Here is a 27,957-nt window from a genome sequence, read left to right as displayed (position 1 = left end):
TTTTCATTCTGAAATTAATTAATCAAAATTACACTTTTAGCAATTTATCACACATTTTTTTCATACAAAGCATCCTAAACGGCTCTAAAAAAAATACTCTATTTCCCATTTAATGAAATCAAATGAACAAAAGCAAAATAAGAATGGAATCCATAAATAAGGATGAACTTCTTAACCTTCTTAAAGGTCGTCTTGACCTTCTTAAAGGTCAGGCGCAAGTTGACGATCAGATAAAACGATCTTTTCTCCGGGTTTGAAAGCAGGCATACCTAAATACGGACAGCTGGCGCATCTGAAAGCATCTCCAAGGTAGCACTAGAAAATTAAGTTAAAAATTGATATTTTCGAAAATCTTTTTTTTTTCAAACCAAAACTCCAGTCATCATCAACAAAATCGATATACAACTTTTCACTAGCCATTACCTGATAAATGATTGATACTCGTCTCGGAGTAATTAAAATGGCTTGATAAATAGGGAAGCCAACCGGGAGAGGGACGGTCCCTGAGCTCCAAGTCTTCCTCTGAAGATAACCAGAGTTTAAAGTGCTTGTACAGCTTGCCTTTTTATGTTTTGGTATTTTTAGTTATACGAGTCCCTTTGAATTTGTTACTTGAAATGTAGTATTTCTTGTTTTTTCTACTTTAATTTACCGTTGGAAAAAAAAAATAAATATTCAGAGGCTATGTATATATTGTTTTCACCTTTTTATAAACTGCCTACTGTTACTTTTATTCCTTTTGAATGGCTTAACAGAGTAAGCCAGTGCAGTCTAAAGAATAATTGTAAAAAAAAAAAGAGATATAAGATCATTAACAAGTTTTCAATGAAACGGGACGTGATTCTTTTTAGAAAAGTAAAGTAGGTAAGTGCTTTTTACGGTTGATGTTTTGGTAGAAGGGGATCATGAAAATATATGGCAGTAAAATAGAGTTTCATATTTTGCTTATCATTACAATCCAACGAGCCATCTCCTAAGTTTGTTTGACCACCCCTTCTACACGATATTCCTATTGTTTTTATACTATTGAAATTTCTGTTCAGTAATTGAATTCTCTTTTTGTTCCTTTTTTTATTTAATTTAATTTAACCCTCGTTTCTTTATTAAATTTTAATTTTAATTAAAATTAATATATTTTAATTATTAAATTAATAATTTAATAATTATCGTATTTTTATTGAAATTAAATTTAATTAAAGTTGATACTCTTTTTCATCAGTTTAACGCTCTTAAACTTTAATTTAACCCGTTTTTCCTATGCTTTTCGTATTGTTTTTATAGTATTAAAATTTCTGTTCAGTAATTGAATCCTCTTTTTCTTCCCTCTTTTATTTAATTTACTTTAACCCTCATTTCTTTCTTAAATTTTAATTGAATTTTATCCTCTTTTTCATCAATTTAACCCTCTTAAACCTTAATTTAACCCGTTTTTCCTATGCTTTTTCCTATTGTTTTTATACTTTTAAAATTTCTGTTCAGTAATTGAATCCTCATTTTCTTCCCTCTTTTACTTAATTTAATTTAACCCTCATTTCTTTATTAAATTTTGATTTAATTTGATCCTCTTTTACTTTAACTTAACCCTCTTAAACCTTAATTTAACCCGTTTTTCCTATGCTTTTCCTACTGTTTTATACTATTAAAATTTCTGTTCAGTAATTGAATCCTTTTTTTTCCCTCTTTTATTCAATTTAACCCTCATTTCTTTATTATTAAATTTTAATTTAATTTGATCCTCTTTTTCTTTAATTTAACCCTCTTAAACCTTAATTTAACCGTTTTTCCTATGCTTTTCCTACTGTTTCTATACTATTAAAATTTCTGTTCAGTAATTGAATACTCTTTTTTCCCTCTTTAATTTAATTTAACCCTCATTTCTTTGTTAAATCTTAATATAATTTGATCCTCCTTTTCTTCAATTTAACCCTCTTAAATTTTAATCTACCCCGTTTTTTCCTACGGAACTTAACAAAAAACTTACACTTCCACAGGAAGATTTAATTTCCGTTTTGACAGTGCTCTTAACTCCTCCTTTTTCAACTTCTAGCTCTTCTGCCAGGCCACATGAACAGTCCTTACAGGCTTTTCGCTTACCAGTCGTCCCACACACTGAAATTTTATAGCATTGATGAAAATCTATTGCTTAAATTTTATATTATAACTTAAAATTTCAAAAGCATTGTAGCACAGAGATATGTATAAGAAATTAATCCTTAAGTTTCCAGTACTTTCGAAAGTCTTTCTGAAAAAGAAAGCTTTCATAATAAAATAAAATTACTTTATTTTATAAATATAATTTTCATATATAATATGTATATGCATAAATTTTCATACATAATAATACATAATAAATTAAAATACATAATACATAATAAATTAAAATAAATAAATAAATTAAAATACAATACATAATAAATTAAAATAAAATAGGTTAAAAAATAAAATTACATCCTCAGACAAAACTGAGATTGCTAAATATAAATACCATATGATGTTTAAGTTCCCAACTAGCATAGGAAAGAGAATAAGAAAAGAAGACACGTCACTGCTTCCCATGTGAAATTTTTTTTACTCAAAATGGGGGGGGGGGGCATTCTCCTACATGAAATTTTCGGCTATAATGATTCCAATAACGCTGTTTTCATCTCAATTCAGCACCCTTTTCGAGAATCTTCAGGCTATATTTCGAAATTACGATAAATTTGTTATCGTAATACGCTTTCACCAATAAGATAAGTCGAAATAGTAGTAACCATTCCTGAATCAGATGGCGACTTATCCTCCTTTGCCAATTTTTTTCAAAGCGGGTTTTTTAATTTCGGTTACTATGGGATAGCGTTCGTTCTTTACTAGATGGCCATCTGACGCTGCAGCTATGATTACTTCAACCAGTTACTGTCGGTTGTACTAGTACCTCAAACAACAAACATGTAATTCTTCAGAGACGACGTTACTTCGTAAGACAGGGCAACAGTCATATGATACAGAACTTGCAGCACCGGGGATCAAATCCCAATTTCCGTGTTGCCAAGCAGATTAATCCCTTCTGCTACTACATGGTTTTCATATTTTCTATCATTTGAAAATATCTTAATGTTCCAGGTTATAACTCTAAATTACATTAAGGACTATTTAATACATCAAATCACTTTATCCTCTGGAATGTTATAGGTTTTATCAAGTTTTTCGACTTAATCACTGGGGTCGACTTATAAACCAATCACTACAAATTTATGTATAATTTAAAAGAGTCTTATTTAATCAAATAAAAAATGAAAATGTTGTCAGTCAATAAGAAAAAGGGGAGATGACTCACTGAGCCCCTTTTGTATCGGAGACCTTCATGCAATGCATCTAAGACGCACGCAGCTAAGACTTTTCAGTCTGATGTTTGACCGAAGTCCATTTTCAGACAACTACGAAGAATTTACCACAGTCTGCATTTTGGGACAAATTAAGATATGGAGAGTATTTATGATTCTGTTGTTGCTAATCCAAAGAGATTCTAAAGCTCGTAATTAAAAAACAAATTACAAGAAAAATCTCGACAATCAAACAGTTCGTGGTAATGAACTGTAGCAAGGAGCGACCCGGCTCAATAGTGACCGAAACTCTAAAAAACAGAATTTTGATACCAATACCTACATCAGAAGAATAGCATTTTAATGCTGATTTTAAATATATAAGTTTGATTAAATTTAGTCTTACCCATCTAAAGTCACGAGCCTGAGAAAATTTGCCTTATTTTAGAAAATAGGGGGAAACACCCCTTAAAAGCCATATAATCCTAAAGATTAATTAAATAAAACGATAAATTACACCATCATATTCAGCGTATCAGAGAACCCTACAGTAGAAGTTTCAAGCTCCTATCTACAAAAATGTAGAATTTTGTATTTTTTGCCAAAAGACAGATCACGGATGCGTGTTTATTTGTTGCATTTTCTGCATTTTCTTTGTTTTTTTTCCCAGGGGTGATCGTATCGATCCAGGGGTCCTAGAATGTCGCGAGAGGGCTCATTTTAACGGAAATTAAAGGTTCTAGAGCCCTTTTTAAGTGACCAAAAAATTGGAGGGCACCTAGGCCCCCTTCCATGCTCATTGTTTCCCAAAGTCAACGGATCAAAATTATGAGATAGCCATTTTGTTCAGCATAGTCGATAAACCTAACAAATATGTCTTTAGGGACGACTTACTCCCCCATAGTCCCCGCAGGAGGGGCTGCAAGTTACAAGCTTTGACCAGTGTTTACATCTTTGTAATGGTTATTGGGAAGTTTACAGACGTTTTCGGGGGGATTATTTTGGTTGAGGAAAAGGGATTGAAGGGAGGGGGTTATGTGGGGGGAACTTTCCATGGAGGAATTTGTCATGGGGGAAGAGAATTTCCATGAAGGATTTTCCTTCATTTTTCGCAGGATTTTCTGGCATTTAAAAAAAAAATGAAAAAATAAATTGAAAAAGTTTTTTCAAATGAAAGTAAGGAGCAGCATTAAAACTGAAAACGAACAGAAATTAATACGCATATGAGGGGTTCACCTCATCCTATTACCTCGCTCTTTACGCTAAAGTACTTTTAGTAATTTCAACTATTTATTCTACGGCCTTTGTGATTCAGGGGTCATTCTTAAGGAATTGAGACAAAATTTAAGCTTTAGTGTAAAGAGCGAGGTATTGATGAGGGGGCGAACCCCCTAATATACGTATTCAAAACATACGGATATAAAAGTTCGCTACGTAAGTTAATTCGTAAGGTACGTATATTTTTACTAATAAAAACATTCGTAAAAAATTAAAAGTTCTAGTTGCCTTTTTAAGTAACCAAAAAATTGGAGAGTAGCTAGGCCTCCTCCACCGCTCCTTTTTTTCTCAAAATTGTCCAATCAAAACTATGAGAAAGCCATTTAGCCAAGAAAATAAATTAATATACAAATTTTGTCCTAATTATTCATGTGCGAAGAGCCAAAATCAAAACACGCATTAATTCCAAAACGTTCAGAAATTAAATAGAAAAAAACAAGTTTTTTTAACTGAAAGTAAGGAGCGACATTAAAACTTCAGACGAACAGAAATTACTCCGTATATGAAAGGGCCTACTCCCTCTTCAACACCTCGCTCTTTACGCTGAAGTTTTTTACTGTTTTAAAAAGTAGAGTTGAGAGAAAGAGTCAAACTTTAGCGCAAAGAGCGGGGCGTTGAGGAGGAAACAGCCCCTTTCATATACGGAGTAATTTCTGTTCTTTTTAAGTTTTAATGTCGCTCCTTACTTTCAGTTAAAAAAAACTTGTTTTTTTTTTTATTTAATTCCTTAAAGTAATGGAGGGATGCCATTTATGCCCACTCGGTAACGGTGACTAAAAGGTAAGGCTGTCGGTGGCTCTTGACGGCCACTGAGGTGCTCAAGCAGATGGATGTTCCAGATATGATAGAGCAGGCAATCTCTATCATATCTACAATCTCTATCGACTCTATCGACTACACTCCCCAAGAGGATGAAAATATTCGTAAAATATAAGTTTTTTTGTAACGCTCTGTAAAAAGACGACAACGTCTTGCAAAATAAGCTTTTTAAACCTTTCTCGCTACCCCATAGAATATTGTATATGCTGATTTCCCCTTTTGAAAAGCCTTCTAGACAGCAGCAGATTCTACTAGTATTCCCACTTTTTTACCTTTCAAAGACTCAGCAGTCGGTTTGACTAGATCTATTTCTTCTAATAGCTCATCTGGGTCCATATAATCACCATAGGGTTCCTCATCTAGTATCTCAGCAAGATTACCATTACAATTATCAATTTCACCCAGTTGCTCTTCAGTGAAACACAATTGGGAAGTTTTAGAATCAACGCCTTTAAGCTGTGCAGATGATCCAAGCTGAAAAAATTTCAAACATTAATAATTGTTCATTCTTTTTTAAAAAGCTTACAACAAAAGAAGTGAGAATGAGATTTCACAAGGCCAGCGGAAATACTGGATGCAACAAAACGGGTATTTCAACAGATGACAACTGATCCCATCTTCAGTAACATTAGAGAAAGTGTCAAAAAATCAAGTTCACATTTTCTGAATGAAAATACGAACGAATTCGGCCAGAAAAAATAATAAAAAGACAAAACCAAACAACGTGTTGATAAAAAAGAAGCAAAAAGCCAAATTAGAAGAATTAAAAACCTAACAACGCGGAATAAATAAAAGGTAGAAAAAAAAATATAAACAATAAACCCAAATAAAAAAAGTCGGCCTGAGAGCCACTTACCCAAAACGCAACGACTAGCAATGTTCTACTTTAGAAGATAGACAAGCGACTAAGATTCTTTGAAATGATATAAAATAACAAGGGAGAAAACTACGTCACATCAGTCTAATTTTAAATGAAGCTTGTTTAGCACAAAGTCTTTTAGATCTTACAATAAAATTATAGACTAAACACAAATCAAAGCATAAAGATAGCACGTTAAGCTCCTGCAAGGAGTAATGCCAGACGTATTAAAATCCATGTTGTCACCAGAACTATACTAATACAGTATATATAGTACTTCATTTTACATTTGCGACTACAGCCTAGAGCGCATCTAAAAAACATTGTCGAGGTACCTTTTTCTGTAAGTAATACAATTCTGAGAAATACATTTCAAGACATCACAGTTATCCTCAGCCAGCTTCAAGGCCATTGCGCACTTTTGATAACATGACTAATGAAAAAATTTCAGAAAAGAATACAGCTAAAAATTAACAGAAACAGTTGTAGTTTTAAAGTAAAATAATTCGATAAAAAACATATCCCAGTAAATTATGCAATAGCAATAAGAGGCATAAAGACACCTTTCCTCGCTATACTTTAAGACACATTTCTTCACTAGGTAGCAAGAGTGCTCAAAGGGATAGACAGACGGGTCTTTACCAATACCATCCTTGGGAGATTGAGATATCCAAATGTACCAACTTATATAATATAAGGAGATATATTTAGCGTTTTTGTTAAGAAGTAGATTTTTAAACTGTCTTTTCCCTGGTATGTAGCCTGGAATGCAAGCAAAAGCAAAGGCCTCAACAGTCCTATAGTTTAATCTATTGTTAGCATTTGCTTGTTTGCTTTATAGGCCTAATAAACCTGTTGATATTTTCTGGCCCGATTCTTTAATAGGTTTGACATTTAAATCTCTCCAATACAGAAAAGTGCCGTACTGCATGACTCAAATTTTCAGGAGCATCTACAGGCCCAGGTAAGGACAAAGTGAAGATTTTTGATATCTTCTCACCCTTTTCTACTGGCCTTACTTGAAAGCAAGCAAAAGAAAATTCCTTAACAGTCCTACATTTTAATTTTTTTTCATTATTTGCTTGTTTGCTTTTATAGGCTTAATAAACCTGTCGATATTTTCTTGGGCTGATTCTTTAATAGGTTTGACATTCAAATCTCTCCAATACAGAAAAACGTCGTACTACATTACTCAAATTTTCAGGAGCAGATCTACAAGCCCAGGTAACGACTAAGTGAACATTTTCGATGTCCTCTCATCTTTTTCTACTGGTATTACTTGAAAAATTGCTTAAAATTATGTCTATAGGTGTACTTCCATTGATTTTGAGAAAACGACTTCAAATTTTTGTCAGAGTCTGACTTAAGCCACAAAGCCAAGACCTGCAGTGCAGAAGAAGCAGAGTCTTGCACTTGCAAAAATTTACACTGCTGAGGAACCTGAATCTAGAACAGATTTTTTTTTTCCTTTAAAACAAATTATTGATTTTAAGACCACCAAAAGCAAAATACAAGACTTGCTTTAACAGCTAAGGCAGACAGGTTAACTTAGAATAGAATATGATTTATTGGCTAAAATAGCACACAAGCTAGCATAAGCACTTCAGAACAATTACAATTACAATGATAAAATAAATGTTAAGGGATAAACATAGCTACAAAGTTAAATCAATTATTAAAATGCGAAACAAAATAGGGAACGAAAGAGTTTTTGTACCTCATTGTCAACATTTGGGGACACAAGTCAAGTTGAGTATTTGGAGCTCTACGAGCATTAAGTCTTGTATTAGGAACGATTGGGGGGTTTTCTTTGAAGGGGGGAAGAAGACGTCGACGATAGTCAGAACTAAGGCACTTGTGCCCAAAGTTCATGGTAATTAAACAATTAAAACAAGTAATTAAACTGGAAAACATCTAGTAAATTTTCATCTGCTTTTCGGAGCGCCTATGCTTCAGAGCCATATTTGACCACTGTCATCACTGTAGCTTCCAATATTTTAATCTTGGTTTTCAGACTTATCCTTCTATTCTTCCAAACTTTTTTTAACTGTGAAAAAACACCCTGAGCTTTAGCTATTCTACTTTTAACATCTTCACTGCTCTCACCAGCTTTACTAATAATACTACCAAGGTATCTGAAGCTACCAACCTGATCAATATTTTCGTTACCCAACTTCTCCTTTTCATCCTCACTTATTCCTAGCCTTAGTGACTTAGTCTTCTTCACATTAATTTTCAAGCCTATTCTAGCACCCTATACTCGCAAAACCTCGAAAAATTCGTTCATTTTGCTCACACTTTCATATAATATTCTTAAATCATCAGCATAATCTAAGTCCAGGAGCGTTTTTCCTCCCCATTTGATTTCGTGGTTTCCAATTGCCTTTCCTGTGCTCCTTAAGAAGAAGTCCATCAAAATGATCCGTATAAAGGGGGATAGAAGACAACCCTGCTTAACTCCTGATTCAATACAAAATCAGTTGTTAACCTCATTTCCTACCTTAACCGCAGCAGTATTATTCTCGTACATAGCACAAATTACTTTAATGTATTTTTCTGGTATACCATATAAGGATAAGAACTTTGCTAACGCTCTTCTATCAACAGAATCGAAAGCTTGCTCATAATCGATAAAACTGAGGACCAACGGTGTTTGACAAGGAAGAGACTTAAATAATAAATATAAATAAATAATTTTATTCCTCACGCCTCTCAATAAAAAATTTCTATACAATTGACACCTTTTTAAAAGAAAAATGTTATGGCAGGGCGAAGAGCGGATTGACTGCGGCACGATTGCCATTTAAAGTCGTCCTACGTTAAAAGTCTCGAGAAATGGTATTTTTATGTTTAGGCTGTTGGAGAAGACTTCCAGTGATTTCATCTTTTCGACTGGGAATGGTAGTTTGTTCCAGGTCCTGATCACCCGAGGTATGAACGAATGATGGTAAGAATTAGATAAATTCCTAATTACAAATTAGGACTTCTCAATTATTAACCTAAGAGTGAAAACTTGGTCGACACATCCTCTACCTTTTCTAAAACCCGCACTGTTCTTCCCTTAAAACTTTGTCTACAGCATCTCTCAGTCTAAAAATTATCGTATTACTAAGTAATTTGCAACCTACAGAGACCAGACTAATGCCTCGATAATTACGACACTCGCTCTTGTCACCTTTCTTATACAGTCGTTTAATAAGGTTTTCCTAAAATCATTAGGTACATCCCCTTTTTCAAAAATCATATTCATAATCTTCAGTAGCTTATTCCTAACCTCAGAGCCACCATATTTAAGAAAATCATTTATCACACTATCAGCACCTGGAGCCTTATTACTTTTTAAATCCTTTTAGTACTGTCGCTACTTCTTCTTCAATAAACAAATCTTCCTTCACATCAAAGGTATCACAAACTTTTTCATTTTCATCTACATCTTTTCCTGCAACTGTATCTCGGTTTAGCACATTCTCAAAATGTTCCACCCATCTTCCCTTAACTTTAATGAGTTGAACTTTAAAACTTAAAACTGACTTTCAGGTCAAAATTTATCACTAACGTAAATATTTGCAGATTGATATTGCTTCAGTTGTACAGGTTCTGAATCATTAAAAACAGACGAAAAGAACTAGGAATTGAAAAAAAAGCAATAAGGTTTAACTGCATAAATTCAGAGATCCAATCACCAGGTCCTGGACATACAAAAAATTCCTGCTTTTGAAAATAAGAATATCTCTAGAAAAATAATAAAAAAGACAAACCTCAAAATTTGGTTTTTCACAACTGTAAAGTAACATTCGCTTTCCTTTGTACTCCATAGACTCAATTTCACAAATGTTGGTAAATCCTGCAAGGATCAACTTAGAAGCAGATTTTTCTTGTCCCAAGATGAATAAAAGCCCTTTATGTTTCAACTTATGAAAAATGTCTTCCAACAGAAGATCAGACAGATTCAAACCAAATGGAGGAAGCATATTGAAAAGAGCTGCTGCCACTGAAGATCTACCAATAACACCTTGAATAAAATAGCATAATTAAATAGAGCGGTCCTTGACTAAAAACCGGAAGGTTCTAAATTTATATACCCCAACACCTAGTTGGTGGGGCACTTCGCGCCCCCCAAGCCCCCCGAGCGCGTAAGTCGTTACGCGCCATATTAGTTATGCGCCATTGTACTTGTGTCCCTGTGTCCCACCTGTGAATAGATATATATATATTTATATATATATATATATATATATATATATATATATATATATATATATATATATATATATATATATATATATATATATATATATGGTATATAAATAGATTGTCAGGTTTACTGACTCTTGAACATGCAACATATAATTGTCCATGGGAAAAACAATCCGTATTCAGATCTATACCTCATTATTCTAATGATGTGTCCCTGTGTCCCGGTCGTCATTTATATTCCCTGTGTTCCGGTCATCATTTGTGTCCCGGTGTCCCAGTTTATAATTTCTCTTTGAGTGTCCCTATCGTCATTTATATTCCCTGTGTCCCGGTGTCCTGGTCGTCATTTGTGTCCCTGTGTCCCGGTCTGTAATTTCTATTCGAACAATCCCTGTGTCCCGGTCGTCATTTATATATCCCGCCTGTGCCCCCGGCGTCCCCGTTGTAGTTGTGTCCCTGTGTCCCGGTCGTCATTTATATTCAATGTGTTCCGGTCGTCATTTGCGTCCCGGTGTCCCAGTTTATAATTTCTCTTTGAGTGTCACGGTCGTCATTTATATTCACTGTGTCCCGGTGTCCTGGTCGTCATTTGTGTCCCGGTGTCCCGGTCTGTAATTTCTATTCGAACAATCTCTGTGTCCCGGTCGTCATTTATATATCCCGCCTGTGCCCCCGGCGTCTCCGTTGTAGTTGTGTCCCTGTGTCCCGGTCGTCATTTATATTCCCTGTGTCCCGGTCGTGATTTGTGTCTGGGTGTCCCAGTCTGTAATTTCTCTTTGAGGTTCCCGGTCGTCATTTATATTCCCTGTGTCCCGGTCGTCATTAGTGTCCCGGTATGTAATTTCATCAGTTGACAAACATGACGTCAGTCGACAAACAACTTCGTGACGCATACAGCTCAATCCCTATATTGACGTCAGTCGCCAAACATGACGTAAGTCGACACACAAACATGACGTCACTCGACACACACACACAGACAACTTATTTTTATATATATACTAGCTGTTGGGGTGGCGCGGCGCCACCCCAACACCTAGTTGGTGGGGGCGCTTAGCCATTAATTGTAATTAAATATTAATCAAAATCAAAAATCGTACCGTAAATTTGAAAAAAATTGTGGATTTGGTTGAATTTTGATTTTATTCCTCTCTTTTTTTTTCCGAAAATCCAAGTCAATTTTCGGGAGATGTGGTAAAATGCGAAATTCGATAACTTTATATTTTCATAGTTTCGGAAAATATGCACAATTTAAACTATTTTATTTTCATCTTTTTGCTAAAGTTGAAGAGTGAACGATGAAAGAAGCAAGATATGGCCTTGGTTGTAATAGTTTAAGAATATACTTTCAACTCATGACTTCTAGAATGTATTCTTGGCTTAGATTCGTTGATCTGAACTTAAGTTTTCACCTGGGCTTTAAATAAAATAACAAATGAAGGTATTGATCCCTGTCCCGGTCGTCATTTTCGTCACGGTCGTCGTGTGTTCCGGTGTCCCGGTCTGTAATTTCTCTTTGAGTGTCCTGGTCGTCATTTATATTCCCTGTGTCCCGGTCGTCATTTGTGTCCCGGTGCTTTGTTGATGGTGATTGCTAATCGAATATTCCTTGTGTCCCGGTCGCTTTCTCTTTGAGTGTCCCGGTCGTCATTTATATTCCCTGGTGGGGGCGCTTCGCGCCCCCCCGCGCGCGCAAGTCGTTACGCGCCATTGTAGTTGTGTCCCTGTGTCCCACCTGTGAATATATATATATATATATATATATATATATATATATATATATATATATATATATATATATATATATATATATATATATATATATATATATATGTTTTTAACTACGTAAAACTTGCGAATATACAACATTCTTCGCTGTCCCACTGTCTGTGCATATAAATAGATTGTCAGGTTTACCGACTCTTGAACATGCAACCTATAATTGTCCATGGGAAAACAATCCGTATTCAGATCTATACCTCATGATTCTAATGATTGCCCTTGAGCTTTGTTGATGGTGATTGCTAATCTACCATTCCCTGTGTCGTCGTTGTCATTTATATATCCCCCTGTGCCCCCCGGCGTCCCCGTTGTAGTTGTGTCCCTGTGTCCCGGTCGTCATTTATATTCCCTGTGTCTCGGTCGTCATTTGTGTCCCGGTGTCCCAGTCTGTAATTTCTCTTTGAGTGTCCCGGTCGTCATTTATATTCCTTGTGTCCCGGTGTCCCGGTCGTCATTTGTGTCCCGGTGTCCCGGTCTGTATATAAATTAGTTTTTGAATTTGTCTTTTTTTTTAGTTTTTAGTTTTTTACCTTTTTTTAGTTATACCTCATGATTCTAATGATTGCCCTTGAGCATTATTGATGGTGATTGCTAATCGAACATTCCCTGTGTCCCCGTCGTCATTTATATATCCCCCTGTGCCCCCCGGCGTCCCCGTTGTAGTTGTGTCCCGGTCTGTATATACATTCGTTTTTGAATTGGTATATGATGAAATAAATTTTTGTGTTTTTCCCTTTTTTTTCTTTTTAGTTTTGTTTTTGTTTTTACTTTTTTTCTTTTTAGTTTTTTTTTGTAGTTTTTACCTTTTTAGTTTGTTTATTTTTATTTTTTTTTAGTTTTGTTTTTCTCCTTTTTTTTCAGTTTTTTATCTTTTTTTATTTTTTTCGTTGTTAGTTTTTTTAGTTTTTTAGCTTTTTTATTAGTTTTTAGTTTTTTTTCTTTTTAGTTTTTTTGTAGTTTTATCTTTTTTTAGTTTTTTTAGTTTTTTTTTTACTTATGTCCTGGTCGTCATTTATATTCCCTGTGTCCCGGTTGTCATTTGTGTCCCGGTGCTTTGTTGATGGTGATTGCTAATCGAACATTCCTAGTGTTCCGGTCGCTTTCTCTTTGAGTGTCCCGGTCGTCATTTATATTCCCTACTAGCTGTTGGGATGGCGCTTCGCGCCACCCCAACACCTAGTTCGCGGGGCGCTTCGCGCCCCCCAAGCCCCCCGCCCGCGTAAGTTGTTACGCGCCATATTAGTTACGCGCCATTGTAGTTGTGTCCTTGTGTCCCACCTGTGAATAGATATATATATATATATACTAGCTGTTGGGGTGGCGCGAAGCGCCACCCCAACACCTAGTTGGTGGGGCGCTTCGCGCCCCCCCAAGCCCCCCCGCGCGCGTAAGTCGTTACGCGCCATATTATTTATGCGCCATTGTAGTTGTGTCCCTGTGTCCCACCTGTGAATATAGATAGATTTATATATGTGTTTCAAACTACGTAAAAATTGCGAATAAACAACATTCTTGGCTTTCCCATTGTCTGTGCATATACAAAGCCGTATGTACTAATAATGACGTCATATGCAAAGGCTCTTTTTACAAACAAACAAACATGCATCCACACAACTCGTTTTTATATAGATAGATAGATAGATAGATACAATACAAATTAACTGCGTAAAACTTGCGAATATACAACATTCTTCGCTGTCCAATTGTCGCTGCATATCTATACATTGTCAGGTTTACCGACCCTCGAACATGCAACGTACAATTGTCCATGGGAAAAACAATCAGTATTAAGATCTATACCACATTTTTCTAATGATTGACCTTGAGCTTTGTTAATGGTGATTGCAAATGCTAATCGAATTGGGAATTGCAATCTTTTAAATTGAAAAAGCAGATCCGTTGGAATCATGGGAATGCGAGGAATAAGAACAGCCTCACCCTCATAAGGCCCTGTCAAGATTGTGGCCTCTATTAGGTTTTCCATTGTTTTTTTTTACGGCAAGTCGCGTGCCATTGCAAAGCTTTTTTGAATTGGTATATGATGAAATAAATTTTTAATTTTTTCCCTTTTTTTCCTTTTAGTTTTTTTTTATTGGTTTTGACCTTTTTTTAGGTTTTTTAGTTTTTTTCTTTTTTCTTTTTAGTTTTTTTGAAGTTTTTATCTTTTTAGTTTTTTTTTTTTATTTATATTTTTTTAGTTTTCTTTTTCTCCTTTATTTTTCAGTTTTTTTCCTTTTTTTAGTTTTTTTTTTCTTTTTAGTTCTTTTAGTTTTTACCTTTTTTAGTTTTTTTTAGTTTTTTAGATGAAAATTTTTTTAGTTTTATTCCTTTTTTCTTTTCAGTTTTTTATTGGTTTTTACCTTTTTTTTAGCTTTTTTAGTTTTTTTTCGTTTTTTCTTTTTACTTTTTTTTTAGTCTTTATCTTTTTTATTTTTTTTTATTTTTATTCTTAATTTTTTTTTTATTAGTTTTTAGTTTTTTTGTAGTTTTTGCCTTTTTTAGTATTTTCAGTTTTTTTTTTAGTTTTTAGATTTTTACCTTTTTTAGCCTAACCAGGATTTGAACCTGGGATCTTCATTCTCCGTTCTGACACCCTCTCTCACCGAGTGACTACTCCAGCATGTTCATTTTGGTGTTTTAAATGGTATATTATTAACCAAATTAATGTGTTTTACAATATACTAAGCATCGTCATAACAAAAATGACGACAAGTAATTTCATGACGTCAGTCAACACAGAAATTAAGTTCTAATTAAGTTCATATAAATAGATTGTCAGGTTTACCGACTCTTGAACATGCAACCTATAATTGTCCATGGGAAAACAATCCGTATTCAGATCTATACCTCATGATTCTAATGATTGCCCTTGAGCTTTGTTGATGGTGATTGCTAATCTACCATTCTCTGTGTCGTCGTAGTCATTTATATATCCCCCTGTGCCCCCCGGCGTCCCCGTTGTAGTTGTGTCCCTGTGTCCCGGTCGTCATTTATATTCCCTGTGTCCCGGTCGTCATTTGTGTCCCGGTGTCCCAGTTTGTAATTTCTCTTTGAGTGTCCCAATCGTCATTTATATTCCCTGTGTCCCGGTGTCCTGGTCGTCATTTGTGCCCCGGTGTCCTTGTCTGTAATTTGTATTCGAACAATCCCTGTGTCCCGGTCGTCATTTATATATCCCGCCTGTGCCATCGGCGTCCCCGTTGTAGTTGTGTCCCTGTGTCCCGGTCGTCATTTATATTCCCTGTGTCCTTGTCGTGATTTGTGTCCGGGTGTCCCACTCTGTAATTTCTCTTTGAGGTTCCCGATCGTCATTTATATTCCCTGTGTCCCGGTCGTCATTTGTGTCCCGGTATGTAATTTCATCAGTTGACAAACATGACGTCAGTCGACAAACAACTTTATGACGCATACAGCTCAATACTTATAATGACGTCAGTTGACAAACATGACGTCGGTCGACACACGAACATGACGTCACTCGACACACACACACACAGACAACTTATATATATATATATATATATATATATATATATATATATATATATATATATATATATATATATATATGAATGGATACTGCTTTAATGTTTGGTCTGAACATAAAAAATCACAAGTTATTAATAATTTCATTCAGATATGTAAGATAAATCCACCAAATCAAATTCAAGGTATTTTCCATAAATATAAGTTTTATGTTAAATTCGAAGCATTCTGTAAGCTGTGTAATTCTGGATTCTTTCATATATTTCTCTGCAATTTCAAATAAACTCTGCAAGGGCTGAGAAAATAGTAGTGTGTCTTATGGGTACTTATTTATTTTTTTACGAAGTTTTTCCAGGGGAGGTAAAGAGCGAAGTATGTGGAAATATAAACAGTTGGTTTATTTGCACTAGTGTTATTGATATGTGTTAGATAGGCTGTGAAGTAATTATTTTTGTTCGTTTTAAGTCTCAACTTCACTCTTTACTTCCCTCGGAAAGACTTTGTTATTTAAATTAATCGTTGCTGGTTTTTTACTAAAATTTTATTTAGAAACAAATCATAATAGTAGGGGACAATCTGCTATTACGACAATCTACTACAAATCATAAATCATATAGTAGGGGACAAAACCATGATTAAAAAAACAACTAGAGATTGAACACAAGACACTCTAATTTAAAGTCAAATGCTGCACTAATGGATAATTATTTGATTTGATACATTGGTGCTTGTACCTTAATTGTGTAGCTTATTAAGAGGGCTTGGAAGAGGATCATAAAGGAGGTGTTCTTGCAAAGCTTCAGTTTAGAGTTTTGGACCATAATTATCACAATGATGATATCGTTTTATACTTTCATGCATTTCTGCTTAAGAAGTGACACCACAAGGATTACGATTTGTCAGGGGCGTAATCTACTATGGGACAGGGGTAGGGGAGCAACTGCCCCCTACAGACCTCAGTTTACCCCTCAAGACCTCTGTTTGCCCCCCCCCCCAGCTGAAATTTAGTTTTTTCAAAAATCTTGTCAAAACTAAGATAAGCCTGCATAGTTCAGGAACACTGGTCAGTTTTCTTCAGTATTTCTTTGCCTTCATAGTACTATAAGGCTTATTTTTCATTTCCCACTGACATTTTCACTTGATCTGGGAAAGGTTGGCCCTCCTTTGCCCCCCCCCCACCAGGATCTTGACAAAATTAAGCTCCTGTTTTTAGTATTATATCATACTTACAGATGGTAGCATTGATAAAAATCACGTAGATACGAGTAATAGCTTTCAAATGAGCCATTAAACGTCACTCTAAAAAGTTCTGGTAGGCCACTAGCCGCAACTTTTCCACTTGAGACATGGCACCAAGAGTGCCATTTTCAGTGTCATTTGTAACTTGATGACGATGAAATTTATAGGGAGGGCTGAATATGAGAAACACCTTTTCTATGAGCTACTAAAAATCTGTCTAAGATACCGGCGACATTAATGTACCCATATCAATACACGAGATATCGACACATCCCATACCAATACAGCATACAACCCTTTCCCCAGGGACTATTGAGGGTCATATTATCACCAAAACCATACATATTGGACCTCTGAACTACGTTGAAAAAATGGCCATCTCAAAATCTTTATTGGATGACTTCGGGGGAGGAGCCTATATGGGGGGGGGGCTAGTTGACCTACAATCTTTTTGATCACCTAAAAAGGGCACTAGCAATTTCCATTCGAGATTAGATATTACACATTTCTGTATGATGTTCTGGTCACCCCCTGGCCCTGCTAGAAAAAACAAAACAAAAAAACAACAAAAAAGAAATAAAAAACAGGAAACAGATTAGAACTACCCATTGAAAAAGTGAATTTCCTTGTTGTTCAAGGAGAGGGGCTGTAACTTCCCTCTATAGGATTTTGACCATGCTGATTTCAATGGTCTACTTTTGATTTTGATCTGACACCATTTTTGAGGGGTTTCAGGCTTATTTTTAAATCAAATAAATTTATTTTGGCAATGAACTTTTACTTTTAGGACAAACAAAAATAATATTTACCATTCCTAAATCAGTGTCAGATGGGATTTTTATTTTCACTGGCTAGCTTTCTTCTAAACACGTCTTTTACTTTTGGTTACTATAGGCTGTGGTTTGCTCTTTACGACGTTGCAGCTATTGCTGCAACAATGATTACATTACATTTACAGATTTTGATGAAACTTAGTAGTTTATTCAGTTTGAGACGCAAGCAACCGTTTTTATGGCACTTGGTATTAACCAAGTGACATATAGCAATCACCAATTCTGTCGGTCCGGTTTTGCTACTTTAGGCACTTCCAGGTAAGCTAGGACGATGAAATTTGACAGGCGTATCAGGGACGGGACCAGCTTAAATTAGAAATAGTCGTTTTCCCAATTTGACCATCTGAGGGGGAGTGGGGGGCCGGTTAATTCGGAAAAAATAGAAAAATTGAAGTATTTTTAACTTACGAACTGTTGACCAGATCTTAATGAAATTTGATTTTTGGAAGAATATCGTACCTCAGAGCTGTTATTTTAAATCCCGACCGGATCTGGTGACATTGAAAGGGGGGGGGGGATATGGGAGAGGGAAACCTAAAATCTTGGAAACACTTAGAGTGGAGGGATCGGGATGAAACTTGGTGGGAGAAATAAGCACAAGTCCAAGATACATGATTGACATAACCGGAATGGATCCGCTCTCTTTTGGGTGTTTGGGGGGGGGGGGTAATTCTGACAAATTAAAAAATGAGGTATTTTTAACTTACGAACAGGTGATCGGATCTCAATAAAATTTGATATTTAGAAGGATATGGTGTCTTAGAGCTCTTATTTTAAATCCCGGCCAGATCTGGTGACATTGGGGAGGGGGGAGTTGGGAGGGGGAAACCTAAAACTTGGAAAAAACTTAAGAGTGGAGGGATCGGGATGAAACTTGGTGGGAATATTAAGCACAAGTCCTAGATACATGATTGACATAACCGGAACGGATCCACTCTCTTTGGGGTAGTTGGGGGGGAGGGGGTAATTCTGAAAAATTAGAAAAAATGAGGTATTTTTAACTTACGAACGGGTGATCGGATTTCAATGAAATTTGATATTTAGAAGGATATCGTGTCTCAGAGCTCTTATTTTAAACCCGACCGTATCTGGTGACATTGGGGGGGGGGTTGGGAGGGGGAAACCTAAAACTTGGAAAACACTTAGAGTGGAGGGATCGGGATGAAACTTGGTGGGAAAAATAAGCACAAGTCCTAAATACATGATTGAAATAACCGGAACGGATCCGCTCTCTTTGGGGTAGTTGGGGGGGGGGGGGGTAATTCTGAAAAATTAGAAAAAATGAGGTATTTTTAACTTACGAACGGGTGATCGGATTTCAATGTAATTTGATATTTAGAAGGATATCGTGTCTCAGAGCTCTTATTTTAAACCCGACCGTATCTGTTGACATTGGGGGGGTGGGGTGGGAGGGGGAAACCTAAAACTTGGAAAACACTTAGAGTGGAGGGATCGGGATGAAACTTGGTGGGAAAAATAAGCACAAGTCCTAGATACATGATTGACATAACCGGAACGGATCCGCTCTCTTTGGGGTAGTTGGGGGAGGGGTTAATTCTGAAAAATTTGAAAAAATGAGGTATTTTAAACTTACGAACGGGTGATCGGATCTCAATAAAATTTGATATTTAGAAGGATATCGTGTCTCAAAGCTCTTATTTAAAATCCTGACCGGATCTGGTGACATTGGGGGAAGTTTGGGGTGGGGAACCTAAAATCATGGAAAACGCTTAGATTGGAGGGATCGGGATGAAACTTGGTGGGAAAAATAAGAGCAGAAGTCTTACATACGTGATTTACATAGTTGGAACGGATCCGCTCTATTGGGGGGGGGGGCTAATTCTGAAAAATAGGAAAAAATGACGTATTTTTAACTTACGAAGGAGTGATCGGATCTTCATGAAACTTCATATTTAGAAGGACCTCGTAACTCAGATCTCTTATTTTAAATCTCAACGGATCAAGCGTAAGTGGGGGGCAGTTGGGGGGACTGGAAATCTTAGAAAATACTTAAAGCCGTGAGATCAGGATAAAACTGGATAGAAAGAATAGAAACCTGTCTAAGATACGTGACTGACATAACCGGACCGGATCTGCTCTCTTTGGTGGAATTGGGGGGGGGGGTAATTTTGAAAATTGAGGTATTTGTAACTTACAAAAGGGTGACCAGATCTTTATGAAATTTGATATTTAGAAGGATCTTGTGCTTTAAAGGTCTAATTTTAAATTCCTACCAGATCCTACGACATTGGGGGGAGTTGGATGAGGAAACCGGAATTCTTGGAAAATGTGAAAATTGGGGTATTTTTATCTTACGAATAGATGATCGGATTTTAATTAAATTTGATTTTTAGAAGCAATTCATGTCTCAGAGCTCTTATTTCAGATCCCAACCAGATCTTTTGACATTGGGGGGAGTTGGAGGGGGAAATCTTGGAAAAAACACTTGGAGTGGAGGAATCGGGATGAAGCTTGGTGGATAGAATAAACAAATGTCCTTGATGCATGATTGACAGAATCGTACTGGATTTGATCTCTTTGGGGGAGTTGGGGGGAGGGTTCAGTGATTTGACGAGTTTGGTGCTTCTGGACGTGCTAGGACGATTAAAATTGGTAGGCGTGTCAGGGAGCTGCACAATTTGACTTGATAAAGTCGTTTTCCCAGATTCGACCATCTGGGGATAAAGGGAGAGGAAAAATTAGAAAAAATTAGGTATTTATAACTTACGATAAATTAGGTATTTATAACTTACGAGTGGGTGATCGGATCTTAATGAATTTTGATATTTAGAAGGACATAGTGACTCAGAGCTCTTATTTTAAATCCTGAAAGGCATTAAGCCTCTTATTTTCCTTTTTAAATCAATCTATTGATTCATCGAATTTTGTTAAAGCTCATACCATATGATCTCTTGGCTCTTAGCTCTTCTCGCCTCGTCACAAGTGCCATATGAGCTCTTAGCTCTTGTTTAGCTTAGTTTTACTGTCATTCAAAATTTTGGCTTTTGACATTAGGGTGGAGAGATTAATGATGTTTTGACAACAATCTTAATCTTCCTTGTGTGTAGGCTAATTTTAATGAAAATTATGAATATGATAAATAACATATTAGGATATAAACAAATAACATCAATTTCTGGCATTATTGTATGCTCCAAATTGTTTAATCTTGTTACAGAAGTGCTAGCAAGGTATAGTAATATTAAGAGCTACCCCTCAGAGAAAATGGAGAATATATTCTGATAAGATATAGCTAAAGATTTGTCCATAGCTCGAAAATTCCATAACTCATCACCAAGAGGAAAAAACCCTAGGAACAACAGAATAACATTCCATTTATTTTGTAGACAGGTATGCACATCCACATGCGTGGAGAGGACTCTTGGCCTCCCCTCAAATTATTAAAAAAATGTTGCTATTATTGCCCAACCCTTCAAATAATCAATAACTGTATACATCCCTAGAAGGATGTGGAGATGATTCACCAGGCAATTTATATTAAAATTACAGAGAGATATGAGGAAACTTTAAAGATCCTTGACATTAGTTGGACAGTTTTCAAACGAGGTCCAGCATTTCTTAATGGTAGAACCCCACAACCAACAGTCTATGGCCCTTGTAGTAAGCCCATTGACTCAAGCTAATCATCAGTCAAACATGGTGTTCCACAGGGTGCAATCTAGAGTCTTGCATTTCAATATTATCATTAGTGACAGCTGCACCACAAAATGTATGTTTTGAACTCTGACACTAGGGCTGTCATTTGACTCACAACTGGGAAAATCCCACACTTTCAGAGTTGAGCACACTTTTGAATACTATAATAAAACCTCTTTTTAAAAATATTTGCTAATTATACAATTCATTGATGTTTAACTGTATGAATAAAACTTTAGGAATGGGTTCAAGTGAGCAAATTAGGTCCCAGGAGTTTTTAAAGGCTTCTACATGAATCCCTTGACCTAATCTATGCTAAAGTTCTTCTGTAATGTGATACTATTTTTATATAAATTATGTTTTGTTGATTTGAGGTTTATCATCCTCTTTATTGAAGACACTAATCAAAAGGTCAATAGTTTTTTCAGCCCCAAAGACAGACCCAAAGACAGACCCATTATGTTTTCTTTGAACTATTTTGAAAAAAATCGCTACCTCATAATTCCAAACAGATGCTTTTGGTAAAAAGAGGTGTTGTTGGGAGGAGGGGGGCTAAATGCCCTCTATCATGTTTAATGCTTAAAAAAGAACTAGAAATTCCAATTTTCAACTAAATGAGCCTCTACTAAAGCTGAACAACCATCCCTTAATAAAAACCTTAAATGCCCTGTGACATAACTTATGGTCCTTGCCCCTAGGCTCTTGTGGTTTGTATCAACCCCCCCCCCTAAAAAAATTTATATGATCTTTGGACTATTTTAACCAAAATGACTGTCTCAAAATTTGTTGTTCAATGTATTTTGGGAAAACACAACGTGTTGGGGGGGGGGGGGGTGTAGCTGCCCTCAGAAGTATATACAATTCCCTTCCTATCAAAACCTTATATGCCCCTGGGGCATAGCTTAGAGCCCTTACCCTGAGAGCTGCAGGGCAGGGTGTCTTTCTCAAAGACATAGTTTCTGGACTCTTCAACTACAGTCAACAAAATTGCTATCTCCAAGTTTTGATTGTGTCTTTGGGGAAATAATGAGCATGTGGGAGGGGGCTGATTTCTCTTGAACAACTTTTGACTCTAAAAAACTCATATGGCCCCAGACCATAACTTACAACTCTATCCACAGAGCACTGGGAGGTTGTGTCAATCCTAGAGGCACTGTTTAAGTTCTCTGGACTATTTTCAGCAAAATCACTATCTCACAATTTTAATCAGATTCGTTTGGTAAAGAAAGGTGGTCAGGGGAGGGAAGGCTAGCTACCCTTGATCATTTTTGACTCTTAAAAGGGAAACAGAAATTCCAATTTTTACCCAAATAAGCCTCCTCTATAGTTCATACAGCCATCCCTTTCGTAAAACTTTAAATGCCCCCTGGTCATAACTTACAACCCTTGCCCCAAGACTCTGGGCTTTTTCATCCCCAAAGCCTTGTTATATGATGTTTAAACTATTTTGAATAAAATGGCTAACTCAAAATTTCTATTAGATGCACTCAGGACAATACAACTTGTGTGTTTGGAGGGGAAGGGGAGCCACCCACCAATCAATTCCACTCTTAAAAAGAGCACTAGAGCTTCTGATTACCAATTCAATGACACCCTTCCAAAGTTTAGTTGACCATGCTTTCTAAAAAAAACTATATACCCCCAGGGCATAATTTACAACCCTTGCCCTGAGGGGGGGGGCTAGATGCTCTCTGATCATTTTGACTTAAAAAGGGCACTGGAATTTCTGATTTCCAACCTAATGAGCGCCCTCCAAAGTTTATACCACTACCTTTCCATTTAAATCTTATATGCCCCAGGGGCATAGCTTATAAACCTTACCCTAAGGGCTGTTGGGAGGGAGGTGTCATCTTCAAATTCACAATAAAATACTTCAATATAAACCCAACAAGAAATACTACAATTATACTGAATAGTTAGAGCAAAAGCCAGGAGCTTGAAAACCCTTTCTTTGCACTGAATATGAGGCATTAACCTCTTCCTGAAACTTTTTGTCACCAACTTCCCAAGTAATCAAAATACCATTACATTCAACTTTGATGCTACTATTGTTGTAATTCAATCATATAAAAAGCCCCAAAAAGAAAAAATGGAAAAAGATACATGTTCCCCTCAGTTCTATAGCCTCTAATATCTGCTAAGATTAGAATATTGGAAGCTACAGTGATGGCAGTGGTCAAATATGGTTCTGAAGCATGGGTGCTCCAAAAAGCAGATGAAAATTTACTAGATGTTTTCCAGAGAAATTGCCTGCAGATTGTTCTGGGCTGACTGACCATATTTCAAACAGTAGGCTGTACAAAAAATGTGGTTCAATCCCACTTTCTAGGGCTATAATGAAAGAAAGATTGAGATGGCTAGGCCACGTTCTATGGATGAAGGATGACAGATTACCAAAGATTGTCCTTTTTGGCCAACCGTCTGGGGCTACATGGAAAGCAGGTCGTCATTGTCTGGGTTGGGAGGATGTCATAAATAAAGATTTAAAGGAAATGGGAACTTCCTGGGAGGGTGTAAAGAGGGAGGCTTTAAATAGATTAGGTTGGAGGAGGAGCGTGCATAGCTGTGTTGACCTCAGGCAGCTTGGTGCTGCAGTGAGTTATTAGTAGTAGTAGTAGTAATATCTGCTAACAGGGAAAATCTTTTATCTAGAAGACTATTAGCAATGTAAACTATAGTTGAATTTAAAAGCCTTTGAGGAATTATTTAATATCTATTTTGGACTACTGAAACAAAGTAATGACAATAACATCCATGTTTATTATAAAGTTTGCTTTGTATAAAAGAAGTTTTTTATGCTATCAGAAATGTCATCTTTGTTTATTTATTTTTGCAATGTGACTAGCCTATATGAAATCTATGGTTGTGTTGGCAATATATTTTAACCACATTTGCAACAAGGTCCACTTTGTTTAAAATAATAAATAAACAACATGATAGGGAATGGGAGAGTGTGGGATAGATCTTATGATGGTAGCAGCTGTTATGTATGGAAAAGGCATAGAATGAGTATATTCACTGCTCTTTCTAAATACAACAATCCCTACTCTTGTATTTTTCATCTTGAACACCCCCCCCCCTAAAGGGGTCAGATGTAGCCCTAGGGTGGATATTTGCTGATTTTCATTTGCATTTTTTTTTTTTTACATGGCGAAATATGACATTATTAACCAGTCATTGATGTAATAAATACAAGAGATAACAGCACACCCACAAAACTAGCAAACTTTTACCTTACATTGCAGCTGGGACCAATTTAAGGTATTTTTCTTGTGAAGCTCTAGAGTTGGTAATTGATAGGTTGTTTACAATACTGTTTAGTGATCATGTACAGTTGGATGTTCATTGGCTTTTGACTTAAGTTTCCATTCTCTACATGACCAGAGAGCACCAGAAAGAAAATAAGAACAACAAGGTTTTTTTTTTGAAAAAATGAATGAATAAGCTTTTGCAAGTTCATGGTACTAGAATAGGTTTGAAAATTAATGTTAAGAAGATTAAGTTGCTAAGGCTAGGAATAAGTGAAGATGAAAAGTGGACAGCTGGGTAACAAAAAGATAGACAAAGTGGACAGCTTCACTTACCTTGGTAGTAGTATTAGTAAAGATGGTGGGACCAGTGAAGATACTAAAAGTAGAATAGCCAAGGCTCATGGTGTTATTTCACAGGTAAAAAAGTTTGGAAGAATAGGAAGATAAGTCTACAAACCAAGATTAGAATATTGGAAGGTACAGAGATGATAGTGGTCAAGCATGGTTCTGAAGCAAGTGTGCTCCACAAGGGAATAAAGTTTTGCTAGATGTTTTCTAAAGAAATTGCCTACAGATTGTTCTGGGTACCTGGCTGACTGACCATATTTCAAGCAGTAGGCTGTGAAAAGTGCAGTTCAATCTCAGGTTCTTGGGCTATCATGATAGAATGGTTGAGATGGCTAGGGCACAATCTGTAGATGAAGGATGACAGATAGCCTAAGATTGACCTTTTTGGCTGACTGTCAAGGGCTAAACAGAAAGCAGGTCATGCCTGCAGTTGGGGTGCAAGGAAGTCATAAAGAAAGATTTAAGGGAATTTGGAACTTCCTGAGGGGAGCTTCAAATAGATTGGGAGGGAGGAGCAGTATGCATAGCTGTGTTGGCCTTAGATAGCTTGGTGCTGTGGTGAGCTGTTATTAGAAGTAGTGTATAGTACTTTTATTTTATTAGTATGTATCCTTTAGAAAAGGCAAAGCAGTAAACTGATAGCAAAACACCATTTAAGTAGAATTTTGAGCCACATCAATGTTTTTTTATTAATTTAAGAAATGTATTTGCATATCTTTAAAACCTTATAAATTGGGATTGAGCAAAGTTGTGAAGCTGAAAACAACTTTGTTGTAGCCTACTTTATTCAAGCAGAAGATCTATTTTGTAAGGTTTCACTTTGATAACATATTTTTAAAGGTCATTAAAGGTCAGGACCCTCTACAGGGAGAAGGAGTGGAGGTAGGTACTTCAAAATACCTTCCTGGGACATAGGCCTACTTTAGCCTGTAGGCCCATCCCTGGAAGCTTCTTTTTCCTAACCTAACCCCTTTCTGAGATAGCAAGAAGTAACTGAACTAGAATTTTACCAGCATCTTGAATAGCACAATTACTTTTCATGAAAATAGGCCTAGGCTACTAAGAAATTTTGTGGAAAGCTAACATTTAGTCAAGGCTACCATGACTGGGCTATTCTTCTAGGCTGTGTCACAAATTAATTGTAAATAACTTAAGTCATGCATCAAGTAAAAGTGATTTTAAACAAACAAACATATCCATTAAAATAAAGCAATCTTACGGTTGTGGCTAAGAATGTGTTCAACATTTCCAGGTTGAAGCATTTTAGCCTCTCCAATATTGGCCCTCAGATAAACTGCTGACTCCTCAACGTTTTCTTGAGGATTATCTTTCGACCAAAGCAAAAGTACACTCCCTTTTGCTTCCTGAAAGCCCTTGTGTTTCAGCAATTGCGTAAATAATTCCTTAGAAAAATCCATGTCCAACCTTCAGTTCAAATGTATTTTTTACAGCACTGTCAAAAGATGAATTTCTGCAGCAGAAATAGAAAAACGGAGATAGGCCGAATTCTGTGAAATTTGGCGTCAAGGTTGTCGCCCTTAAGCCTGGAGGCTTTGATTCTTAATTTTTGTGATGGAACAATTGATCCTGGAGATATAAAATTGGATAAAAGCCTGATTTTACAAAGGTTTGTGGTAATGTGATTTCTTAATGGAATAAACACAAGCCTCTGTTCCTTTTTCTATCTCTTCAGGTTATATTTTTGTCTGCTTTAGCAGATTATTCCTGCTTAAAATGACACTGACATAGTAAAATAAAATGATAATAAAATAACACAATAAAACAGTTATTTAAACTAGAGTTAAACAAAATAGCGTGAATCGGCTTTTGACAGTAAGATCTAACCCCAAAATTCGGCGAAATCTGGTCTCTAATGATGTTTATATTTTATGGTTTCAGCCATCCTAATGAACCAAATTAAAAGTTACAAGGATTACTATGCACATTTTCAGGAGAAATATTTTTTAAATTTTCCCATAAAATTTTTATATCCCGCCGCGTTAAAACCGCCACGTCAAACATTCATGTCTCATTGGACGAAATGAAAGTACTCTAAAACAATACTCAGAGCAGTGCCAAAAACGTGTGGTGCGCCAAACAAAAATTAAAAGGGCCACTAATAAAAATGTCTGCCCCACGAGGCTTGGTGGCAGTGGCCCGTTAAAAGTGATAAAGTATAGTTAAGTAATCGGATTAACGAAGCTCCTTGACTACTAAAGACCCTGTGTTGACCGTACAATGTGTTACAGTAACAACATTCGATGTCTGGGTTCGGTATTACCAAGCTAAATTTATACCCACAACGCCACTTCAAGACAACGACCCGCTCATATATTTCTGCACCCAATATATTTAAACTATTAGCTAAAAATACTCAAAGAATTTTTCATATGCGGCGTTGGTTCAAAGTTTACTCTAATTAAACAGTAAAGACGAAAGAAAATAAAGACAACGAATAGTTGTAGTTTAACAATAGTACATACACTAGAAATAGCAGAGGTTGTTTAAGGCAATCAATATGAAAATGCGCAGTTTCATAGTTTCCTAAACGGACTAAAGGGCAAAAGCTGCCGGTAATCTCATCTAGCTATTCCCCACTTGGAATTGATTCTGCTATTCAAACTACTTTCAAAGGGTTTTCCAATTCCTCTAGGAATTGGAAAGAAAAAGACTCTTTCCAAAAAAAACTTTTTTAAAAAGACCCAAAGACTCCCTTGGAAAAGGAATATGATGAATTGCTTAAATCAGGTATTGATTTACTGTTGAAAAAGAGAAATTGTATTTTTATATCTATGAATGATGTTTTGAGGGCTGTTTGCCAGTTAAAGGTTAACAAGGCTCCAGGTCTTATTGGTCTCAGTGGTAATCCTCTGCGCAATGGATCAGCGATTTTGATCCAGCACATG

The 27,957-nt window shown here is 36.1% G+C and overlaps 1 protein-coding gene and 1 long non-coding RNA gene across 2 annotated transcripts in view; both read right to left on the bottom strand.

The window, feature by feature from the left end:
- LOC136034595 (uncharacterized) overlaps positions 1 to 27,957 on the bottom strand; it is a 254,523-nt gene that overhangs the window by 140,976 nt on the left and 85,590 nt on the right. The gene's annotated exons all lie outside the window — the stretch shown is intronic.
- LOC136034583 (anamorsin homolog) lies at positions 95 to 26,514 on the bottom strand. The gene is made up of 5 exons (XM_065715837.1): positions 26,271 to 26,514; positions 10,017 to 10,270; positions 5,672 to 5,873; positions 1,982 to 2,109; positions 95 to 315 (listed from the first exon to the last, which is right to left on the bottom strand). Exons 1-5 carry the CDS (start codon positions 26,467 to 26,469, stop codon positions 202 to 204), a joined length of 897 nt encoding a protein of 298 aa, XP_065571909.1. The 5' UTR covers positions 26,470 to 26,514; the 3' UTR covers positions 95 to 201.

The sequence above is a fragment of the Artemia franciscana genome, chromosome 13 (assembly GCF_032884065.1).
Source record: "Artemia franciscana chromosome 13, ASM3288406v1, whole genome shotgun sequence".
Classification (NCBI taxonomy): domain Eukaryota; kingdom Metazoa; phylum Arthropoda; class Branchiopoda; order Anostraca; family Artemiidae; genus Artemia; species Artemia franciscana.
Note: the sequence above shows the minus strand (reverse complement) of the source record. Positions and strands in the feature narration are given on the sequence as shown.

Excerpts from the sequence above, each read along its gene's own strand:
- LOC136034583 (XM_065715837.1), bottom strand. The coding sequence starts at position 26,469 with ATGGATTTTTCTAAGGAATTATTTACGCAATTGCTGAAACACAAGGGC. Across the intron at positions 10,271-26,270 it reads ACACATTCTTAGCCACAACC|GTGTTATTGGTAGATCTTCA; the intron begins GTAAGATTGCTT and ends ATTTTATTCAAG. Across the intron at positions 2,110-5,671 it reads GACTGCTGAGTCTTTGAAAG|TGTGTGGGACGACTGGTAAG; the intron begins GTAAAAAAGTGG and ends ATAAAATTTCAG.